Source organism: Notechis scutatus, chromosome 4, assembly GCF_049901735.1.
Source record: "Notechis scutatus isolate UNSWTSFEM ecotype Mainland chromosome 4, rNotScu1.2, whole genome shotgun sequence".
NCBI classification, from domain to species: Eukaryota; Metazoa; Chordata; class Lepidosauria; order Squamata; family Elapidae; genus Notechis; species Notechis scutatus.
Window position 1 is genome coordinate 38,245,305 of NC_142012.1, and position 17,170 is coordinate 38,262,474.

At 37.8% G+C, this 17,170-nt stretch overlaps 1 protein-coding gene and 1 long non-coding RNA gene across 3 annotated transcripts in view; one reads left to right on the plus strand and one right to left on the minus strand.

Annotated features, from left to right (window-relative positions):
• Positions 1-17,170, plus strand: part of TRPC3 (transient receptor potential cation channel subfamily C member 3) — a 48,869-nt gene that overhangs the window by 10,187 nt on the left and 21,512 nt on the right. Inside the window, exons 2-3 of one of the 2 annotated variants that reach the window (XM_087963175.1) lie at positions 2,635-3,406; positions 14,320-14,505. In XM_087963175.1, coding sequence (XP_087819301.1) covers positions 2,635-3,406; positions 14,320-14,505 — 958 coding nt within the window. Of the gene's footprint in view, positions 1-2,634; positions 3,407-14,319; positions 14,506-17,170 lie in introns of those variants that run through there. The other variant, XM_026667056.2, reaches the window with a different exon arrangement.
• Positions 10,377-14,404, minus strand: LOC148130707 (uncharacterized). The gene is made up of 2 exons (XR_015749239.1): positions 14,329-14,404; positions 10,377-10,547 (listed from the first exon to the last, which is right to left on the minus strand). It is a non-coding gene; the product is annotated as an uncharacterized LOC148130707 (long non-coding RNA).

Here is a 17,170-nt window from a genome sequence, read left to right on the forward strand (position 1 = left end):
AGTTAGAATGAAGAAAGCAGTGAAATAAACTTGAGGGCATATAAAAAAACATGGATCTGGAATAAGCAGCCCAGAGTCTGTACATAGCTGCTGTAGTTCTTTCTTTGATTTTTTTGGCCCCAAATTACTTGGATATTATGTTGCCAAAACGTAGTGGCAAATTGCCAAATTAGAATTTTTTTGTCAGTTTTCAAGAAAGTAAATGTGGGTGAATACACCACAATGTGTCAGAATAGATGAAAAATCAAGCAGAATCATTACCTCAGAGGGGACTAAAATTACAGCCCTTTCTAGTCTTTGCCATAGACTGTTCGTATTTTCAAGGTTTCCCAAGGCGGAAGATGTTTTCCACCTTTGATGTGCAGTAATGCTTAGTTAAGGAACCATGCAGAAAGATACATGACTACAAAGTGGAAGTGCTCCTGGCTTGATGCATAAAATTTCATACCATCATAAAAAAGTAATGATGCTGGATAATTGCCATTTATTTCCAACAAAGTTACAGTTCCTGTTTCCATAAGTTAATTTTATTAAACTTTCAGTAAAGGTTATACATATGTAATTTAAATGTGAGTCTCTTTCTACTGGAAGTCATTAAAAGGAAGGCTTTGGTCAGTTTAGAATTGAGTCTGAATAATAATGATAGTAATAATAGTAATAATAATAAAATAATCCATGAGAACAGAAGGAATACCTAACAGATTTACTACTCAGGCAGCAAGCATCATACAGTATTATCTGTCAGAGAGCAAATTAAAGATTTTCCTCTGATGAAAAACTTTTTCATACTTGAAGCAGCTTGAGTGCTATTACATCTTTTTATGCCCTTTGTGATGATTTTAAACTGGGGTAAATGAAAATACTTTTACTGTAAAACATTCTGTCCATCGCAAAATATTTTAAGTTTTTATGTATGTAAGAAAAAATGCTGGTGGGCTATCACTTCTGTGATGTGACAAGGACTAAGGCTAGGCAGTCATCCTCTGCTGTGTATCATCTTACTCCATGAGGTGGAACTTTCCTGACCTTCTGGAAGAGAGAGAAGCTGGATTTCCTCCACTGAATTAAAAGGAAGCCATTTTATGACTGATTGGAATTTAATGTGTAAATATGTTCTTTGTTCTTATTATTTATTTTAACCTAGACAATTTAAATGTTATTTGTCATGGGTCCTCTAAGTATCTTATATACTGTAAAATCCAATCTGAGTCACCAGGATCAGAGATTTGTAATTCCAAACTTTTGGACTCATCCTGGAGTCCATCCTCAGGGAAATTCTCAATCTCCAGGAAGTCGTGTCTTATATACTGTTAAGAATCTTTTGATTGTAGCAGAATGAAAATTGGATGTCCTGTTTTGTAATATGTTAGTTTTGTTTGGTGATGTATGACAGTTTGAGAATTGTATTTTCATGTTTTCACTTCAAAAGGAGAGAAATGCTATAAATAGCACCGTAGATTCAATTTTTTAGTCTCTTTAAAAATATTCAGTTAGAAAGTTACCCTGTCTGGTTGCTGAAAAATAAAATTTAAAAATCTAATATGTTTTTCTCCCCTTATGTAACAGGTCTACAAATAGTTATAAACTTTCCCATCTATCTTTAGCAAAATTCTATATTAAATATACAAATATCCCAGATGTGGAAATCTGCCTAATAATCAAATTGACACAACATCTAATCACAATATATATGTAAAAGAAAAAAACAACAATCAATAAGTTATCCCAAATATTACACTAATCTTCTATCCCTCTCTTCACCATCTGACATTGTATTTTTAGCATGTAGCAAATTCACAAACGGCTTCCAGTCTGTTATAAAGCTGCCTAATCTGTTGTCTCTAATCAAAGCAGTTAGTTTTGCCATCTCTGCTAATTTAGACAATTTTAAAATCCACTCTTCAACAGTCAATATCCCTCCCCTCCAATGTTTAGCATATACAATCCTTGCAGCAGTCATCAATAGTGTCCCAAACTGTTTTTTGATTGGTTTGTCCATAATACCTAAAAGAAAAGCTTCAGATTTCATTAATATTTGTGTCTTAAATATTTTGTATTTGGAGTCAAGTAACAATGATACATCATTTGGTAAAAATAAATAAATTCAAACTGTAATTCTGTCACTAACCAACATTTTATGCAACTAATACACAGTAGTATGTTACAAAGCACAAATATAAACACAGATAAAAATACTACAGAATAGAAATGTTAAAACTAATTGACAGAATTATGAAACTGTGTTATTTCTGACAAATAAACTAATTATGACCACCATAGTGGATATAATACCACCGATTTCCTAAAATATCTAATTTAATCTTGTTTGAGAAAATATAATATTCTAATGGGAGAGAGTGATATGTATAATTACATTTAAGAACATCCTACATGTGAATATTTTTGTCTATCTGAATAGATCTTTTGGACAATTATTTCTGGTAGATCTTTTATTTATGCAGGATCTTAAAGTAATTACCACTGCAATGAAATATTATTTAGAGGTGACCAACTGTCAAAATAAAGTGTGAACAGTAGATAATTGGGTAAAGGAGCTGATTTTGGGAAGCTGGTTTAGATTCTGTAGAGATGCTGCCATGAGAAATTTCCATAACGACTGTTTTTGGTCAGTAGGTTCATTGATGGAAGCCCTTCTTTGAGACAAATGACTATGATGAGAGAAAAGGGAAGACGGCAAGCCATTAGAGGTCCAGCTTTTATGTTTAATGACAGGGGCACAAGCCTCACAGCTGAAGAAGAACGTTTTCTGGATGCTGCAGAATATGGGAACATTCCTGTGGTGCGCAAAATGTTGGAAGAGTCAAAAACATTAAATGTGAATTGCGTTGACTATATGGGCCAAAATGCCTTGCAGCTTGCTGTAGGAAATGAACATCTTGAAGTGACAGAACTTTTGTTAAAGAAGGAGAATCTGGCACGAATTGGAGATGCTTTGTTACTTGCAATCAGCAAAGGATATATCCGGATTGTGGAAGCAATCTTGAATCATCCTGGGTTTGCAGCTAGTAAGCGGCTGACTCTGAGCCCCTGTGAGCAGGAACTCCAAGATGATGACTTTTATTCCTATGATGAAGATGGCACTCGCTTCTCCCCAGACATCACACCCATCATTTTAGCTGCTCATTGTCAGAAGTATGAGGTGGTACACATGCTGCTAATGAAAGGGGCAAGGATAGAGAGGCCCCATGATTATTTCTGTAAGTGCAATGATTGCACTGAGAAACAGAAGATAGATTCTTTTAGTCATTCTAGATCAAGAATAAATGCATACAAAGGATTGGCCAGTCCAGCCTATCTGTCCTTGTCTAGTGAAGATCCAGTCCTCACTGCTCTAGAACTTAGCAATGAGCTTGCCAAACTGGCTAATATTGAAAAAGAATTCAAGGTAAGTCTCTTTTCATCCTTTCTCTCTTTTTGGATTTACACTATTCTGACTTTACATTATTTTTCTGTACTTTATCTGAAGGCCCTTGCTCTCTATGAGCCAATGAATTTGAGAACCTTGTATAAAATGAGAGCTATGCTGGGCTTTCTGAATCAAACAGCTCCCAATTTACCAAATTTTAAGCTGGTATGGCTGCTTCCTACTGATTGTTAAATTCTACTCTAGGGTGCTTGCACCAGAATTCTTTTTTCTCATGGTAAGTGGTGAGGTTTCTAAATCAAACAATGGACTGAAGCCCCCAAACATTCTAATGTTCTTAGAATGCCCTTGATGTATGTGCAGGAGAAGAAGCATTGTTTTTAACCTGGATAGATGAGTTTGGTGTTTTGCTTTTTAGCATGCTAGTTGCAGGTTTTTTTTAAAGTAAAGTGAAGAAGAGTACAGATACTGGAAGTTGCCAAACACCCAAGACTCAAGTCTTATCTAATCCTACTTGTGTTGCTATTATGATGTAAGGTTCCTTTGAAAAATAGCTTTTCTTGAAATGAAAACATGGTGCTTAGCTTGGTTGGCACAAAATAAAATAATGAAAAATGAGCTCTCTGAAAATCAAAATCAAAAATTTAGGTCCTAAATGACCTAAAGTGAAGTGTTGGACTTGGGTACCTAAGAGTCCCAGGTTCAAATCCACCCATAAACATAAAAGCCCCTGGGTGACTTTAGTGCAGCCCAATCTACATTGCAAAGTGGTTGTTGTAAGGCAGGGGTGTCAAACTCATGGCCTGCAAGCTGATGCATCAAGCGCTGGCCATGCCCACTCCAGGTTTAGCGAAGGGGGGGAAAAGTCATGATACGTCATGTGACAATGTCATGACGACTCGAGTTTGGCACTCCTGTTGTAAGGGAAATAAGAGGAAATGCTTTGTCAATTGTGTTGAGCTCTAGTATGCAAATAAATGAGTTTTCTTATGCCCATTCAAACCTTAATGTTTTGATCATTATAGTTTATATTATAAGAATTCTGAATGCCTTTATCATTTTCCCATCTAAATAATATTATGGTCACTGGGATAATAGAAATATATTACAGTTTCATGATTCTATTAAAATTTGTTTAAAATTTATAATTGTTCTACTTTTCATTTCCCCCCCCCATGTTTATATATTTTAATATCACAAAATGCTGGTTATATTATTTTTCTGGATTTGTTTTCCTTCATTATTTATTTGGCTCCTTTTTTGTAAGGATTTGTTCAGATTCCATATCTACTAATATATAAAATAAGAATTCTACCCCCTGAAAATCTTCATTTACTGAAAAACAAAAAAAAATGGGTCAGGAAAGACAGATTGGGAACAAAATTAGTTTATACAAATGACACATCCTTCCAACGGTAACAAACATTTCATTGGGGTTTTTCAGGGTCACTGTTAATTACACTTTTTAAATTAACGTTCCCTTAAATTATTATGAGAAGGCAGAAGACTCATTAATGTGTGAAACTGTTCCAAGCCTAGAGAGCTGTGAAGAAAATACACGTTGACTTGTGTACGAGTATGTATTTGTGGGATGATGCAGGAGCAAAAATTGGTGTTCATTGCATATGTTTATTGGACTGCCTTAAAACACAGAAATGAATAAATCAGAGTCCAGCCATATTAGGCAGTTCAGTTTAGTTTCAAAGATATTTATTATGTGGGGCAACTGCTGTGAAATTAAAACTTGACCGATTTGCAGATCTGATGTTTTGTATGACTGCTGTTATATTCAGATTAAATAGTTTGATGTTTAATCATTTCATTTTAAAATTTTGTATATGATTTAATTATAACCACATAGAACAATAGGCATATATGGATGGCCTTTCTGCGATATGGCAAGTGAAGTGTTGTCAATTTATAACAGCTTTGCAGGTTTTTTTTTATTGTGCTAAGGTGATCCATTATTGTATGTGATTTGGAACTGCCTTTTCTGTTAGATAATTTATGTGTCTAGATACTGTTGCCAGCCTCTAACTATCTGACAATACTTAGAATGACAAAACTAGTTTTGGAAGGAAGTGCTAAAAACCTGAAAACCTCAATCCTAGTGAGAAAGGGAGTCAAAGACTCAAAGACAGAGAGGCCTTGCTCTTTTGAATGTTCATTGTGCTGCATGTGAAAAAGAGACATACCTAATTTGCCTAAAAACAGCCCCAAGTGGGGGGTCGCTCGCCGAAAACATGTCCTGCAAAGGACGGGGCGGAGCTCCGCAACTTGCGAAGCCCTTCAAGCCCAGCCGGTCTCTCTTCCTCCTCCTCCCACCCACCCACCCACCCTCCGCCCGGCTCGGGCGCTGCGGAGGCCAATCTGGAGGTGGGGTGGGGGTGGAGCGGAGAGGTCTCTGGCGGGCCGCTCGCCCAGCCAGCCCCGAGCCGCGTAATGGCCCGGGGAGTGGGGGAGAAGGTGGGGGGACTGTGGCGCCCCTCCTTCTGGGCAGCGGGGCGGGGCGGCAATTTGCTCCTCCCGCTTCTCCTCCCTCTTTGAAAGACCGGGAGGGCTGTGCTTGGGGCGGGGGTGTCCTCAGGAAGTTCTGATGGGACCCCGCTGGGCAGGGCCACCCGGCTCCCGAGCTGCTTTCCAGGGTCCCCTTGGGAAGAAAAGGGTCCGGTGGGCGGTGGAAGAAGGCGAGCGCCCTCCTCCCGCCCCCTGTCCCGTCCCGTCCCTCCTCTTGTCCCCTCCTCCCCCCCGCTTAAGAGAGAAAGATCTGCCTCCCCTGCACCGGAGCTTCCACCCGGCGCCGCGTCTCTCGGCCAGCGCGCGCGCTTTTGGGAACCGGCCAAGCGACTTTAAAACCGAGCGGAGGCCAGAGATAGCCGGAATTACCCTCCACACCACACACACACACACACACACACACACACACAGAGAGAGAGAGAGAGAGAGTTGGCAGCTGTCCATCCCCCACCCTTGAGTCCCGATGGCACGCACGCGGGGCTGTCACAAAGAAAGGGAGAGGAATTGAGTGCCAGCCTGAGAAAGGCGAAGCTGCCTCTCTAAAGCATTTTGGTGGCTTTGTAAGTTTGGGGGAAAGGGGTTGGGGGTGTCAATCAAGAATTATATCCAGAATACCCCAAGTGTTACAACTTACCGTATTTGCCGGCGTATGAGATGACTTTTTTGCCTTGAAAAGCATGCCTCCAAGTGGGGGGCTGCCTTATACTGCGAGTATATAACAAAAACTATATTTTGAGTAGAAATGTTGGGGCTCGCCTTATACGCCCAGTCGCCTTATACGCCGGCAAACGGTAGCTATGATTGAATGAACCATGAACCATGTTGACTTTTTTTGACACCCCTGCAGATATTTCTCCTGGCAGTGATTGTCTCAGTGATAGTGACATTTAAAACAAAGTTTTCTGAGATTAAGTTCTTCACAGAATAACAGAGTTGGAAGGGAACTTGGAGGTTTTCTAGTCCAACCCCCTCTTCAAGCAGGAGACCCTATACCATTTCAGACAAATTACTATCCAATCTCTCCTTAAAAACCTCCAGTGATGGAACAGCCACAATTTCTGGAGGCAAACCATTCCACTAGTTAATTATTCTCACTGTCAGGATATTTCTTACTTCTAGGTTTCTTCTTTCCTTGATTTCCCATCTATTGCTGCCTTCAGGGTCGTCGGAAAAATATGTTGACCCCCTCTTCTTTATGGCATCCCTCAAATATTGGAACACTGCTATCATGTCACCTCTAGACCTTCTTTTCATTAGACTACACATACCTAATTCCTGCAACCATTCTTCATATGTTTCAGCTTCCAATCCCCTAATACCTTTAGTGTTCTTTTCTGCACTCTTTCTAGAGTCTCAACATCTTTTTTTATATTGTGGCGACCATAACTGGACGTAGTATTCCAAGTGTGGTCTTGCCAAGGCATTATGAAGTGGTACTAACACTTTGTGTGATCTTGATTATATCCCTGTATTAATTGGGTTGTTTTGGCGGGTGTAGCACACTGCTGGCTTATATTTAAGTGGTTGTCCAGTAGCACTCCTAGATCCCTCTTGCAGTTACTGCTACTGAGTCAGCAGTGTGCTGCAGCCACCAAAAAAGCCACCTATTCTATAGTTGTGTGTTTGGTTTTTCTTGCCTCAGTATAATATCTTATTTTCCTCAGCATTGCATTTCATTTTGTTTGGCCCAATGTTCAACTCTGTTGAGATCCTTCTGGATCTTGAGCCTATCTTCTGAGCAGTAGTGGGATTCAAAGTTTTTTTACTACCAGTTCTGTGGATGTGGCTTGGTAGGTGTGGCAGGAGAAGGATACTGTAAAATCTCTAGTCATTGAGGTATTTGCCAATTCTCCAAACTACTCAAAATTTCTGCTACCGGTTCTCCAGAAATGGTCAGAACCTGCTGAATACCACTTCTGCCTCTGAGGTGTTGACTATTCCTGCCAGCTTGGTGTTGTCTGCAAATTTGGTGAGTTTCCCTCTATTCCCTCTTCTAATTCATTTATGAAGATGTTGAAGAGTACTGGTCCTAAGACAGAATCTTGAGGTAACCCATTGCACACTTCCCTCCATGTAGATGTAGCTCCATTAGGGGTTACATGTTGAATGTGATTTATCAGCCAGTTACAAATCCAGCTGGTGGTGATGCGGCATATCCCACATTTTTCTAACTTATCTAGAAATAGGTAGTGGTTTACTTTGTCAAATGCCTTATTCAAATACAAGTATATTACCGGTATGTCCACAGCATTTAGCTGGTCTATTAATTTTGTCAAAAAATGAGATAAGATTTTTTTGGCATGATCTGTTTTTGACAACCCATGTTCTGTTACTGCGATTCAAATAAAGCAGGTTTTCTTCTTTTCTTTATTTCTTCAGTTGAAGAAATAAAAATGGATAATTTATTAAATGAAATTGAACAAAACAATTTTTTAGAAGAAATATGCTATTTGTCATCTCATATGGGAAGAAAATTTTAAAAAATGGGTTCAAACAAGGTTTGTTTGTAATATGTGAACCTGGCCATTCTGGTTTGACATGAATGGATAGTGAATCCAATTATTTTAGCTGAATGAACAATCCATAGTTTAAAGTAATGCTTAGACTGCTATATGAATGCAGTAATTATTTGCCGACTGACTGTGACATAGAAATGTCATATTTTGAATCCAGTTCAGTCAAGTGCAAGCTAATTATATTTACAAAGCCTTCGGAAGTTTTGATCTTTTGTTGATGTAGTAACCTGCAAGTTGTTCCTACTGTACAAAAATGAAGCATAGCGGTAACTATCCATTAGGGTATTTCTTGTGATTATTAGAACTTAAATTTACGAGAGCTATGGAAAAGAGCAATTACTGAGAGAGCTCTAATCAAGAAGCAGAATCAATTAGGGATAGGGAGAATTTAATTTGCTTCATACTCTTGTACTAATTAACTGTACATTTTAATTGGCTTTTATCATTCCTTTCTCACCCTATATTGTGCTTAGCAAGGCTAATTTTTAAAACTATAATGACTATAAAGCAACAGCAGTTTCATATACTGCAGATGCTAACTGACATAGAAAGTTTGTTTTCAATCTTGTAAGCTGCCCAGAGCCCAAGTAAGCTGTGGGAGATGGCTGTATAAATCAGTGGTCCCCAACCTTTTTTGTACCAGGGACCAGTTTCACGATTATTCATTCTTTGCGGCCCGGTACAAAATGATCCACGGACCGGTACCGGCATCAACACGCACGACCAAGGCAAGGTGAGCCGAGTGACCGGCCAGTCAGCTGTCCCCCGCTTCTCCCCGCCACCTTCAACTCCTCCTTTGTACCTTCTCGCGGTTGACGGGCTTTTTGGGCTCTTTCTTAATCTCCTCCTGAGTAACGCGAGACTCCACTGCCATCGGGACGGCTCTTCGTTCGAAACCGCCTCCCCCCTTCGACAAAACTAAGGCACGAGGATTCCTTCAGCACCCAAACGCCGCTTTCCAACCGACAACCGACAAGCTCACCCGGAAGCACTTTCTCAAGCGCCATCGAAACAAGATGGCGGCGCCCAAGCAAAGTAGGCCCTACTTTCATTCTTTGCGGACCGGTACAAAATGATCCACGGACCGGTACCGGTCCGGGGCCCGGTGGTTGGGGACCCCTGGTATAAATGATACAAACTAAATAAATAAAATAAGGCTCTTGGCTGAGTCTTTTGCTGGAAAAAAAAACCAAGCATGTCAGTGGTAGAGCATTACATTTTCTTCCTGTGTTCTCTTTCTCTTGCTAGGGTGAATACAGCTTTCCTGTGTGCTATGAAATGCCTAAATCTAATGCAATGGCTTTTTGTTGACCTGTTATATATTTTAGTTAAAACAGATCCAACTCAGTGGCAAGCCCTTTGAAGCAGCTTTCAAACCATTTTCTAAGTGAAGGAGAAGTGGTTGGTCTCAGTTTCTAGATCCATTGCTATAGGAACATGATAACAACGTAACAGTTAGAAATAAATTGTCACTGTTGATAGCAATTTAACCAATCTACTCTAAATTTCTATAGGCCTTGTAGGTGAGCCTTCTTAGTATATTATTTGCAAAGTAATTTTAAAATGTATTAGCCATTTTACAAAGATCCTTGCTTTATGTAATTGCTCAATTGAGAGTTGATACTAGGCTCCTATTGTGGAACTTAGCAAGGTATGTATAGAATCTATGGTAATACATGTTACATATTCTGGCATCTTTATTTTGGCATAGTAATTTCTGGGCAGTTTAAATCATGTGGCTTTGATTTAGCAGCTATGGTGCAAAGAAACCTTTGTACTACTTTAGATATAATGACATATATGTAAGTAGGCGGAACTGTAAGATCATACTTAATTGTCATTTCAACAGCTTCAGATCTCCTACATTCTTGTTTACTGCTGTGGTTATTATTAGAACTTTCTCATATATATTGGAGAGCCAGGTTCAGCTTAGCTTTTCAGTATGTACAAGAACACCATTCCTTTTCCATGTCTTTTTATTATCTCAATCTGTTTGGCATTCATTTGTGGGCTGCACTGAAAGATACATCCTCATAGTGGTGGAATACATCCGCTATGGTGGAAACTCCTTTTTGTTTCAACACTGTGAAAATGTTTTCCTCGTTCAGTGGGTAGGCTTAGACAGCATCCTATATGAAAAGAAAGCAATTACATTTATTGTATGTCTCAATGCAATATATAAACCCAACCATAGTGTCTTATATACCTCTAACTAAGTTATAGCTTGCAAGTGCCCATTGCAATGTACAGATAAATCACAATTAAGACATGAATGGCAATATAGCATTAAAATTCTAAGATTAGTTGAAATTTCAATAAAAAGCATCATTAAACATTAAGCACAAAGGTGACTGCTGTATTGTTCTGTTTCTCTCTCCCTATCAAACACAGTAATATGTAGGGGGATTACTGTCCAGGTAGCAACTATAATGAGATTCACTCCTGATTTCAGTGGGATCTGGCTTTTTCAGATATATTTAAACATAATTTAAACAGTGTTTAGGGCATGTTCAGAATGAAATGCTGCAGGATTCAGAGATGTCAAAAAGATTCTGGATGTGATTGTAATAAAATGAATGAGCTAATATTTGCGACTTTGTTTTATTTTATTTTTTCAAATTCTACTTTCTTGGAAATAAGTCCAAATTATTTTGGTGCTATTAACTCTTTAGAAGCAATGCATGTATTTTTCTGCCATTTAAAAGCTTAGATTCAGAGCAAGAAGTGAAAAATATTAAGAAATGCAAGATTTAATACAGCACCTTAAGTTACTAAGATTAAAATATTTTTAAAAGATTAAAACTCATTTGAAAACAGATCTAGAATAAAATTCTTTAATCTAAAAAAGCTATAGGTAATTTCATGATTATACATTAAAAGGAAAGCTGCAGGCTATACTCAGTTAAATAATATAAGAACAGAGAACAGGCCTTTGTTCTTTAAATACTTTTAAAGAATTAAGGAATATTAAGGAACAATGTTAAGAAAATCATTTGTTTTGTTAGAAATAAAATATGCTGCTGTTACTAAGCCTAGCACATAATCATTCATTATTTTTCCATTTTATTAGTCTGCCTGATAGCTAGTAATTCAAGGAGACGCTAAGCATAAAATCATAATCATATCAGACACATTTTTTAAAAATTAAAATTTATAATTGACCTGAGCTAGACCTGCTAGAAAAGCCAGGTTTTTAAACCTATCATAAAGAACATGGCTGGAATTATAGGGATTTCCAAGAATGCTATCCAGAGTGCAGGAATGACAACAGAGAAGACATGCCTTTGGGGTCCCATAAGATTTTTATTGATGGGACTGAATCATGTCAACCTATCTTACAGAACGGGAAGAAATGATTGGAGAAAAATGGTCCTATGAATATCTATTGTTGTAATCAATGAAAGGCTTTATAACGGAGAATCAGCACCTTGAATCACACCTGGTAGACAGTTGGTAACCAGTGCAACCAGCAAAGTAAAGGTGTCCCATTGGCATACTGAGGCATGGCTACAAGTACTTGCCTTACTGCATTCTGAATCAGCTGTGTTTTCCAAGTAGCTATCACGTGGATGTTCTCTCTATCCAACGCTGCTTTGGGGGGGCTTTCTTTACCTCATTTATAGAATGAAAACTCGTGGTGGCGCAGTGGTTAAAATGCAGTGTTGCAGGCTAACTTTGCTCACATTGTCAGGAGTTTATTTCCTTTGATCCTGACCAGCTCAAGGTTGACTCAGTTTTCCATCCTTCCAAGCTCCGTAAAATGAGGACCCAGATTGTTGCCTGAGTCAGGCAATATGCTTAAAGAGGGTTGTAAATCACTGTGAAGCAGTATATAATTCTAAGTGCTATTGCTATTTATCCATTTTATTTCTGTAACTTCATGCAACACTTGTGAAAATGGTTTCTCCTCTAGCCTTAACTTCTCATAATAAGCCAGAGTGACTGTAAATTATACAAACATCTAAAATTTACAGTTGGGCAATATATTTAACATCATCCAGAATGAAACAGAAGTGTAAACTGTTGAGTTTTATCAAACCCTTTATCTAGTAAGATATTATAGAATGCTGCAAATACGGAACAAATGGGAGGGGGGGGGGGAATCCAAAAATTAAACCAGACCTGACAGCCATGAGTTTTCCTTAAAGACTCAGTTCCTGCAATCGATCACTTAGAGCTTTATAACTTATGACAAATAAGGCTATGTAGAGCTGACCACAGCACTTTAGCCTGAGATGAGTTTGCAAGCTGATTCATTGCCAGGTTTCTCCTCTTGCCAAGTGTATGAGCTAATATTGGGGAATATAACTAAAGCAGTTAAGAGTGCATAAAGTGAAACAATTGTTGAACACAAAGTTGTACTGGACATTTTGAACTGATCTGGTTATTTTAATCCTTTTGGAGGAGGGGGTGGTATTAATGTCTTAATTTAATCTTCAACCTTCTGTAGAGATAATACTTGGTCTTCTGTAACCAAACTTACAGTGGTGCGATGCCTCAGCAGCTAAACACACCGAGCTTATCAGCTGGAAAGCTAACAGCCTGGGTTCCAGACCTGAGTGCTGCCTGATGGGATGAGCTCCTGTTACTTGCCCCCAGCTCCTGCCCACCTGGCAGTTTGAAAGCATGCAAATATCAGTAAATAAATAGATACCACTTTGGTGGGAAGGTAACAGCATTTCATGTTCCTCAGCTTATAGTCATGCTGGCCACATTGCCACGGAAATGTCTTTCCATGATACTGGCTCTCTCTGTTAAGGAATGGAGATGAGCACTATTTCCTAGAGTCGGGCATGACTGGAAAGGGAAACATTTACCTTTACTTTTAACCATCTTAAAGTTTTAAAGTGAAGAAACACTACACGAAGATATACAGTACATTGTCAAAGTCATGGTTTCCCCATTTAACAGAATAACACAGTTGGAAGGGACCTTGGAGGTCTTCTAGTCCAATTCCCTGCTCAAACAGGAGGCCCTGTACCATTTCAGACAAATGGTTGTCCAATTTCTTCTTAAAAACCTCCATTATTGGAACACCCAGAACTTCTGGAGGCAAACTGTGCCACTGATTGTTTTAACTGTGAGGACATTTTCCCTTAGTTCTAGGTTGGTTCTCTCCTTGATAGTTTCCATTCATTGCTTCTTGTCCTGCCATCTGGGCCTTTGGGGAACAGGTTGATCCCCTCTTCTTTGTGGCAGTCTCTTAGGTATTGGAACACTGCTACCATATAGCCCTAATTCTTCTTTTCATTAAACTGGGCATATCCAATTCCTGTGACTGTTCTTCATATGTTTTATCCTCCAGTCCCCTAATCATCTTTAACACATCTTTTAATACATGACTGTGTTATAGTTGGATTTATTAAAGTGTATTTCTGCAGTATGCAGTACGCTGAAAGCTGCTATTAAGAATCTTCACCTGGTTATAGTGATTCATCATTGAATGTACAGGCTTTACAATGGACATTTTGAACCTGTCATGCCTGTCTTGCTTTCCTTAATATTTGATTTACAATATAAACTTTTAAGCTAAAAATCCTTACAGGGCTGAAGCCATGTTTATTTTTCCAAAAAATCTTCCATCACTGTATGTGCCATAATCTCTCACATCTACCGAAATATCATTCTTTTGCAATTATTGAAGTTTTTCCACTAACAAATAATTTATTTTACACGTAGATGTCTTTCTTACTTATCTCTCATATGTGTATGCATTTCTGTGCACTGTAAAATATCATTTAAATAACATGAAAAAGGCAGGCAAGGTATCATTTATAAACATGTAATCTAACTCTTATGAAAATATGTCCAAGTTAGGAAGATAGATAACCATTAAATTATTTAGGGCAATGCTTGTGTGTGACTTAAAGGCTCAGAAGCTGTTTTATTTCTGTCTTCTAGAATGATTACCGTAAGTTGTCTATGCAATGCAAGGACTTTGTTGTTGGTGTCCTTGATCTCTGTCGGGATTCTGAAGAGGTGGAAGCCATTCTAAATGGAGATTTGGAAGCAGAGCCAGTTGAAATTCAGAGGCACAGGGCTTCACTGAGTCGTGTCAAACTGGCTATTAAATACGAAGTCAAAAAGGTAAAGAATTATCTTTCAAACAATGTATCTAGTGGACTCTGTCATAAACCTGCATGCATTAATAATCTTAAACATTTTAGTGTCAATTTTATCTTTGTCCTCTGTTGGAAAAATATGCTGCTAAACTGATGTCAAAGATAGGAATGAAATTGGCCTTTTAAAAGATGACAGCACTGTCATATACAATCCAATTAATACTGCTCTATGTATGTTTGGTTTTGGCTATTAAAACCTTTAAGGTTAAGAAACAACCATGTTGTGCTTCTATTTTCAGCATCAATAACAGGATTTGTATTTTTTTTTTATAAATAAGAGGATGTTGTATTCTTATTTTGATTTTAATTCCATTGCCATTTTATTCAGATGTAAATATTTGGATGTGATACAGGGAATGATTTGTACAATGATTTCTATGTACTGTGTATTTCAACTCTAGTTAAATGCACAAGGCTTAGATGTCAGAGTAATACAAATGCCAAATGCAACAGATAAGACAGGTAAATGGCTGTTCACCCTCAAATTTTCCCTATGTACCTCCATATTTTTCCAGGTTTGGTTTTTGACTTTGGTTCACTTTGCATAATATGTCTTTGGGTTCTCTACTTTATTTTTGGCTTTCCAAATGTTTTTCTGGGATTTCCAGATTAGAATATTCTTGCTGCCTTAAACTGAAAGTGGAGAAGACTAACTTGCAACTTTTTATCCTCACCACCCTTCTTTTTTTCTCCTCCTGCTTCCTTTTCCAGATTATTAATTGTGGCATTAATAGAAGTTCAATTCCATTTAAATGCACAAGGTTTAGATGTCAGAGTAATACAAATGCCAAATGCAACAGAGAAACTTTTTTAAAAATCCTTTCACTGATAAAACTACAAGAATCTTACATCATTATTTATTTATTTTTCATTTCTGTATCTCCACTTTATTCATCACACAGTGACAAATGATCAGGGCAGCATTCATCACCAATACTCAATCAATAAAAACACAATAAAATATAGATAAAAATATAATCCCAAGTAATAATATACAAATATACCCATGCAGAGGTGGTACTCAGCAGGTTCTGACCAGTTCTGGAGAACCGGTAGCAGAAATTTTGAGTAGTTTGGTGAACCAGCAAATACAACCTCTGACTGGAGATTTTACAGTATCCTTCCCCTGCCATGCCCACCAAGCCACGCCCACAGAACCGGTAGTAAAAAAAATTGAATCCCATCACTGCACCCATACATATATGCACATACATGCATTTGTTTATATTGAGCTGACATTTTGTCTGTGTAAACTATGCTTAGATTTAACTATATATCATATAATAATGACACTGTTATATCCAAAATGGTACTTGTCTTGAAAAATGCCCAATACTGTTATAGCAAGTATTGTGCCACTTTTTCAGATTGGAATGCTGAATCATGCCCATACCAAAATGCAGCTTTATTATTTCCAGTTTGCTTCCAGAAAAAAATTCAGGATTGAAACGATGGTGTTGATCATCTTGTATTTGTATCTATTATGATGAGATGTATGGAATATTTCTAGACAAAAATTGAAAAACAAATCCTTGCTAAGAATAGGTTTCTATTTTTTAAAAAAGAACAAGTATAAAAAAAATTAAATGCCAATGCTTTCTGGATCACATTATTGATTACCTTGGGTCATTACTCCTGATACTCTACTGGCAGATGATTACAGGATGGAACTACAATGACACCTAGATTTATTTTTAATTGAATGGGTCTGCATTCACCGTTATAGTATATTCTCAGAGACTGCATGCTTTTTCATGGCTTCTGATATAAATCTTAATGTGTTTAAGCCAGTCACTTGTTAAAGAGATCTTTCTAAGATGCCCAACTCTGATTAAATGTGGATAAAGTCCTTAGAACCAACTATTGTTAAAACATTTGATGCATTTTAAAATCATCAAAACATCAAAATCATGTTCAAGGACTTTCTATTTTGAGAGGAAGCGTGCTAATGGAATACCTCTGATTCTTTGACTAAGCATATATTTTTTACCTCATCCTATACTGTTTTCTTTCCTGCTCGTATGTTTAGTGGAGTACAAATGATCTATAGGAAGCCAAGTTCAATGGTATACTTAATGACTTTCTCTTGCTGGTGTGGAATTCTCCGGAAAAATGTTGATCATTTCTTAATAATTTGCATTCAGCAAAATAGGGTAAAATTAAGAGTTTAGGCAGCAGTAAGATAGTATGACATGGTCCATAACATACTCATTCCTGGATGAGTTTGAAAAGTACAGCATAAATGTGCATAGTCTTCCCATAAAAAAAATGAATATATATTCTTCAGGCACAGATTAGCAGAAGGCCTTTTTTGGTCCTCATATTTTATGACTGTTTTCCACAGTTACAACCATTGTGGTGCCCCTATGGTCACGTAATCAAAATCCGGGCACTTGGCAACTGGCATGTATTTATGACAGTTGCACTGACTGGGGTAATGTGATCACCATCTGTAACCTTCTCTGCTGGCTTCCAACAAACAAAGTCAGTGAGGGGAACCAGATCACATAACAACCTCATGATTCTGCAGTGATTTGCTTAACAATTGTGGCAAAAAGTATTGTAAAATGGGGCAAAGCTCAGTTAAAAATTTCTGTGCTTAGCAATGGAAATTTTGGGCTCAATTGTGG